This window comes from Mesocricetus auratus, unplaced genomic scaffold (genome assembly GCF_017639785.1).
Source record: "Mesocricetus auratus isolate SY011 unplaced genomic scaffold, BCM_Maur_2.0 Super-Scaffold_100007, whole genome shotgun sequence".
Taxonomy (NCBI): Eukaryota; Metazoa; Chordata; class Mammalia; order Rodentia; family Cricetidae; genus Mesocricetus; species Mesocricetus auratus.
Window position 1 is genome coordinate 46,206,983 of NW_024429191.1, and position 7,449 is coordinate 46,214,431.

Sequence of the window (7,449 nt, forward strand, 5' to 3'; positions counted from 1 at the left end):
ATCTTTCTCATTCTGTAAGTTCTTCACTCTTCCTTGGGGCTCTCTCTGTACACAATATCTCTATTGAGTCTCCTCTTTAAAGCTTGTTTTGCAGAAGGACGAATCAATCAGATCCCTGCTTCTTTGGCCTCTGTGTAGTCACTATAGCATCCTTAGTTTTTTAGGAAAAGAGCCAAGTGAAAGGGACTAAAGAGGGGGTTTATGAGCATACTCATTCATGTAGTCAAATCCATGGATGTTCTAACCCCCAAATAAGAATGCCACCAAATGACAGGACCTTTTACTTTCTCATTCATGGAGCAAATCTGGTAGCTTCTTTTAGCAACAAAGGCAATTAGCAAGCAGAAAATGTCAAATCTTGTTCTCTTCAATGCATTCCCATTCACAGGAGGAACAGTCCAATGTCAACCTGGCCAAGTTCCGCAAGATCCAGCATGAGCTGGAGGAGGCCGAGGAGCGGGCTGACATTGCCGAGTCCCAGGTCAACAAGCTGCGGGTCAAGAGCCGGGAAGTTCACACCAAAGTTATAAGTGAAGAATAATGCATCTTCTGTTGAAAGGTGGCAGAAAAACATCACAAAATGTGACGTTCTTTGGCACTATCCTGTATATCAACGAAATAAAATCTGCAGATAATTTTGCAATCTAGGATTTCATTTGTCTTTCAATTATAAACTCCATGATTCTTTGGGGACCAATTTATTTCTTAAACATTTGTTGAGTATCAACTTTGTGCAGAGACATGAAAACCACTCAACTGACTTTACTGAGCATTGAGTAAATGGAGTGAATGTCTGGTACACAAGTGATCACCAAGGAAATGAGTTATCCCTGTCCTTGAGAAACTCAGTTGAGAGGGTAGGAGACAACTACTTCAGACAGATGTAGAAGGGAAACATACTTAGACAGAAGACGAAAGAAAATGTATGGCAAGGATATAAGGTGTTTCCTAGGAGTCCAGAGAGACCTCTCAAAGGAGACTGTGAGCTCTTTCCTCAGAGGTGAGCAGTCAGTTATTAGGTAATAGAGAAACAGAGATAGTCACTGTAAGAGAAAACAAGTATGAGGTTCCACAGTCATTTTAGCATAGACTTCATGAGCAAAGGGCATCAGATGAGACCACACATAGGAGGGGAGGGCCTGGCAGTGAGGGGTATGGTCCCTCATAATAGTACTGAAGAATTAGGGCATGCATCCATCTACTCTGATTTCACAAGGAAGACAGTTGGCCAACTCTGGTAAGGATGCAGTAGGAGGAATGAGTAGACTAGAAAGACCAGAGCCTGTGGAGGCAGTTTGGAAGGCATTGTCCTGATACTAGGCAATGGTGGTAGAATGAGCAAGAAAGCAGAGGGAATGCAGGGTTCTCATGCTGACATAGATGAATTGGGGAAGCAGGAAACAAGTCAGTTTCATGATGTTCAAACATCAGGTTACTCTGTGGTTATCCATTTGATTTCATTTCAGGAGAAACACTTTTCCATGAAATCATTTCCCTTTCTGGGACAAATGGATAGAGTGGTTAGATGAAGTCTCAAGTTGACCTTTCTACAGAACTTGACTTTCCTTAATAGCTTACCCTAAGTAGGAAAGAGAAAGAGACTTCATTTCATAATGTCAAAAAAGAGAGATCATTTTATCATAGACATTGTTTGAGTGATTTTTCCTTTAATACTTTCTTGAATCTTTAAAATTTGATTTTATTGAGTGTATATTGAAAAAATAAGGCAGTAAAGGGCCAGTTTCTCTCTTTTTTCCCGTGGCAGACATCCCTTTCTAATGAGGAGGCCACTCTGAGAAATTGTCTTCCCTTGCCTGGGAAACCTAATTAGTAATGAGGAGCTTGCTTCAGCAGAAGAGAATTTCAAAAGCCTAGAAAATAATTATGAAGAATATCTCACCTCAGTCATGATGAAGACTAATGAAATACCCTGTACAGAGTAGGCATTTATTACCAAATTTTAATTAAGCTCTGTAGAGTTAACCTATTGACCCCAAAGCCTAGGCAACCGCCATATTATTCTGTCTTCTGACTATGTAAATGATTACTTAAGTAGAGTTAAGAGTAGGTTCTGTTATATGTAGCTCAATTTTTCTGCCTCCACATTAAAGCAGGAAGCATAGAGATTACAGTTATTCTGGTTAACATTCTTCCTCATCTTCCTCACAGATTAGGTGGGTTTCAGCCTCCATTCTGTATCTACTAGAATAAAGCCACACCCTATCATCTCTGACTGCTCACATGATACTCTACCTTTTCGTTCATTGCTCTGAGGCATTGTGAAATATCCACACCTTCCTGAACCAAGACAGGGTGCGTGCAAAGAGCAGGCTGTATGAAGTTTCAGTACATACAGTTGTTCTCATTACAATGAACACTTCATCTGGAGTGGCTGCCTATCCAACTAAGAAGGTCCTGGGGCTGGAGAGATGCTAAGAGCCTACATTGCTCTTGCAGAAGATCTGAGTTCAGTTTCCCACACTCCTGTTGGGCAGCTCACAATGGCCTGCAACCCCAGGAGAATCTGGTGTCTTACTTTGACTTTCATGTTTATCTCATTGATTTGATTTTTTTTCTGTCCTGCTGCAAGATTAATTGCTGATTTGTCTCCTGCTAAAATAGAAGCTCTACCACAACAGACAATGCATTTAGCTTACTGTTGAATATGTGGTACGTCAGGCATTGCCTGGCACATAACATATGTTTAAGAAACATTTGTAGAATGAATGAGAAAGTTTAGTAAGAATTTTCTCTGCACCACATGCAGTACTATATTATACATGCATCACCTAAAAATGAACCTAAACGCAGAGGATCTTTTAACTCTGTCTCATACACTTAGTAAGGAAGCCCTTCTTGTCTGAGGAGATGGAATAGTTTGCTTCTTTACCTGTTTTTCCCAGTAAGGACAACTAACACTCCCAGATATTCCACTTCACACTAACATAGGACACTCTGGAAGATGGAGTCAAGATGGAAGATGAAGGTCCTTAGGCTCCAGGATTGGCACAGTGGTGATGTCTGTGGCTTTCTGGTTTCATCGCATGCCTAGACTGGGTGTTAAAGGAGCAAACAACAATTGAGTACTAAAAAAGCAGGGGGATAAATGAAGAAAAGGGGTGGGGGAATAAAGCCCCAATAGAAACCATATTCTCTGGGTAGAGGCCAAAGAAATGGGTACCCAAGCAAAGCCAAAACAAAACAAAACAAAAACCTTTTGAGTCAATAATGTTCTATGCAAACCAAATGAAACCAAAGCACGGCCCTTACCCATTCCCAGCAAAAGTTCAATGCAAAGCCTGTATTTCACTTTTATGAGCCTGGAATAAAGTGCATCTAAACCAATGGAGTGCTATCAAAGGAGGCCAGCCTGGAAGATGGGATTCATCTCAGCTGGTTAATAACATGGCGCTTGATATTAGTAGCAATAACACTGTAACCCTTCTTACCCACTTCCTAAGAGCAAGAGGCTTCTAACCCTCCTTTAGAAGACACCTAGAGGAAGAGTATGACTACTGTAGTCTCTTCCCAGCAGTAAGAAAACTACCCATGTCCAAAAGGAAGTGACTGCCCCCCTCAATGTTCACAGAAGGGAATGAGGACGTGTACAACCCTTGGCACCACCCTCCTTCCCTCACTACAGCAATGTTGCAAAGATTTAGCTTAAGATTTAAGTAAGATCCAGAGCTCAAGAACATAGGAAAACCTCCAGTTCCAGCAGGAGTCACCCACCACACTAGGAAAATCTCACACTGAATGGAGGAAAGGTAGCTCACACTGCAAAATAAAGACTGTATAAGGACTAAGGGGGATGGCTCAGAGGGAAAGACCACTTGCTGTGTAAGCATGGGGAGCCAAGTTCAAATCCCCAGAACCCATGTATAAAGCATGGTTGTGTGTCCCTGGTCAGAGACTGGAAGATCACTGGGACTTCCTGGCCTCCAACCTAGCTCCAGATTCAGTGAGATATTTAGTTTCTAAAGAATACGGCAGAGATTGACAAAGCAGGACATCGGCCATTTTCTTGGCGCCTCCACAAACGTGAATATCTCACCCCAACATTCCCTCTTATATACATGCCAAAAGACTATGTTGATGCTTACTTCCTCTTTCTTACCTAATTAAAAAAAACTAATAGAATATCTATATAATGTATTATTAGGCTTGCAATCATAAATGCATATAATAAACACTGCAACGTAAATAAATAGAATGCACTTGGCAATATAGCACAAAAGAGGCTTATGAAACAAAGCTGTTTTAGGCAGATAGTAAAATAATAATTCCACTAATGCGTTTTTTAGTTTCTAACATTAAGAGATATATCACATATAACAATAAAATGACAAAATAGGGAGAAAGGAATAAAGCAGTATAAGTTAGACTCTTAAATATTATTATAAGAATTGAACCAATAAAAATCTAATGCCAATAAGTTAAGGCACATATGATAAACCATAAAGCAATCATTAACATATAAATCAAAGAATAAAAAGTCATTAAATAAGTTAAATATTATATTATAAACTAATATAATATATTAGTGACAGAGTGACAGAGTACTTCCCTCCATGCACAGGATCCCCCATTTAATCCACAATATCCACAAAAATTATATAAGAAAATAGTACAAGAGAAAGCAAAGGAAAAAAATGGAGCAAATGTCATGAAGCTCTCAAGAAAATTACATTTAAATAACACATTAAATGTGAATGGATCAAACAATCAATTAAAAGGTTGAGATTGTGTGGCTGGATTTATAAAACATAATCCAAATAAAGGTCATTTGTAGTAGCCAAAATACAAATAAGTTGAACATGAAAGAATGGGGAAATACACATATTATAAACAATGACAAGATAAATGAAAAATAGCTCTGTGTATAGATGACAGAATAGCTTTTAAACATTATCTACAATAAGAAATAAAGATGAACATTTTTCAATAACGACATGATTATGTGTCATTCCACATCATGGCACATACTGGCAGAAATAAACACTAAAATTAAGATGCAACACAATAGAAAGCCTAGAAATACATCTCATATCAATATAGTGAAATGACATTTTACTAAGTTGTCAATTCAATTCACTCTAGAAGGAAAAGTCTTGGTGAAAAACAATGCTGAATCAATTATATATGTATATGGGAAAATAAATATAGTTAACTGTTTCAAGACAGATAATAGATTTAGCACAAATCTTAAAAAGGCAAACCTCCCAGAAAAACACAGATGCACATCTCTGTGATAACAGGCAAAAGCTTCAAAAGTACCACACCACACAAAAACAGAAAAGATAAAATATGACTAATTAAAGTTATCACTGGGATGGAGCTAAGGCGTGGAGCACTTTCCCAATGCGTTCAAAAGCCCACTTCATGGGTCATTCAGGCCATCTTGGGAAAACAAAAATGGCAGGCCACAGGCTGGGAGAAAAATATGTGCTTTACATGTATTCAACAAATGACTTGCAGACCATTCAATAAAACTGGGCAAAAGAGACAATTCTTGAAGAAGATATTGTAAGGTCTAATAACTGTATTAAAAGGCATTCAGCATCATTGGTTCAAGGAAACAAAATCCTTAGGAGACTATATCACAAACCTGCAGGAATGACTAATTTGCAAGGACTAACCCTGGCAGATGCTGAACTGATTTCTGAGCTTTTATACCCTACTGACACTGCTTGCTAGGAGAGCGGAAAACTTTATTTAAAAACAAAACAAAAAAAGAATGTTTGCTTATTTCTTAAAACACACCCTTAGAGGGCCTCACCCTCCCTGGGGATCAGAGTGGGGATTGGGAGGGGGGCTGGGGGGCTTGCTCAGGGGGCAGGGGAGGAAGGGAGGGAGAGGGAGCTGGGGTTGACAGGTGAAGCAAGCTCATTTCTAATTTAAATTAAAAAATGAAAAAAAGGACAAATACACCCCTAACTTTTTATCTGGAAATTCCACTTCTAGATATTTAAGCAACAGAAATGAAAGATATGTTCACAGAGAGGTTATAAAAATATTCATCAGCAAAGGGATACATGAACAAGCTGACCATGGTATACATGCGTATAGTCCCAATTACTGGGAAGGTTAAGATCACTTAAGTCCACAAGTTTTAAATTCATGTCTATCCTGGGCAACACAGTAAGACTATCTATAGCTAAAACAAAACAAACAACAAACAGAAGAGATGACAAGATATCATATACCCTCACAATGGAATGCTACTCACCAACCAAAACACAAACTAATGCTACCTTCAAGAACACAAATGAATCTAAGCAACATGTCTGTGCCAACAGGGCATTTGAGAAGCGAGTTGTTTCCTTTAGTGAAAGACAAGCTAACTTTCCTTTTCCACCTCAGAACACGTACAGTTGTCTGAAATTGTTGTAATCCCTCCACTTTTACTCACTGGATGGAGAAAAACAGAGGAACCCTTGGGGCAGAGGGAATCTTAGGAATTGCAAGCTGATGTCTGGTATTGCCTCGCAGAACATCAGGATCATTAGAGACAGTAACTTGACGCTTACCCTGGGCTTAATTGTAAGTGGACATGAGCAAGAATAGCAAGGACAGGGATGTGTGCCAGACCTTGGAAGAGTTTCTAACTTAAAATAAAAGAGCTGCCACACAAGACCCATGTAGAAGTTATTTGTGTGTTGGAGAAGGGCTGGAAATACACAACAATTATTCAGTAACAAAACATATCTCAGGATGTAGTTTTCTTGTAGAGGTCCATTAGAACTCCTTCATGGTTTATGACTATTTACAAGGCTTTTAGTTTTCAGTATTGTAGCTCAGAGAACAAGTGGAAAATGTGCTGTGGCAGTCCAAATCTCAGATTAAAATGAGTGTCAAGTTCCAACCACTGACCACATCATCAGCGCCATCACTTAACAGGTGGTCACCTAATTAAACTTACAAAGTCACTGAAGAGATATTTAGATATTTGTTTCCCAAAGTTTGCTGTTTAGAAGAAATGCTAAGTGCACAGCCTTAGTCACTATGTCCTCTCACGGGAGAGAATGCGAAGAAAAATGAAGGAACTTTAGATTTCAAACATGCAACCAAGTACCCTGGAAGTCTTATTCCACCTTTATTTCCAATAGAGGAGACCTTCCACCCCTCAACATGCCACCATTTGCTCCTTTGGATTGCTTTTTTGTCACTCTGATTGGTAAAATACACTTCTGCTCTAGCATTCATTGTATTTTCATCTCTTGAGGTTAAGTGTGTTTTTAATTTACCAGTCATTAGTGTTTCCTGTTCAGAGAACCATCTTTTCTATCCTACAACTCTGTTTCCTGTTTATATGGGTCTCCATTTCTCCTTGATTTGTTTCTGAATATGAGTGCACACAACTTCTGTTTGATAAACATTGCCAATAGTTTCCCCAATTGGCTGCCATTTATCTTTCAATTTGTTGATGAATCTTGTTTTACTCAATGA

The 7,449-nt window shown here is 38.9% G+C and overlaps 1 protein-coding gene and 1 long non-coding RNA gene across 2 annotated transcripts in view; one reads left to right on the forward strand and one right to left on the reverse strand.

Annotated features, from left to right (window-relative positions):
- Myh4 (myosin heavy chain 4) overlaps positions 1-643 on the forward strand; it is a 24,669-nt gene extending 24,026 nt beyond the window's left edge. The window contains exon 40 of the mRNA XM_040748896.1: positions 389-643. Within this exon, the coding sequence (XP_040604830.1) occupies positions 389-541 (153 nt within the window). The 3' untranslated portion in view covers positions 542-643. The remainder of the gene's footprint in view (positions 1-388) is intronic.
- Positions 393-6,490, reverse strand: LOC121141370. Its single transcript, XR_005878266.1, has 3 exons — positions 6,413-6,490; positions 2,891-3,053; positions 393-1,043 (listed from the first exon to the last, which is right to left on the reverse strand). It is a non-coding gene; the product is annotated as an uncharacterized LOC121141370 (long non-coding RNA).
- Between the last annotated feature and the right edge of the window lie 959 nt (positions 6,491-7,449).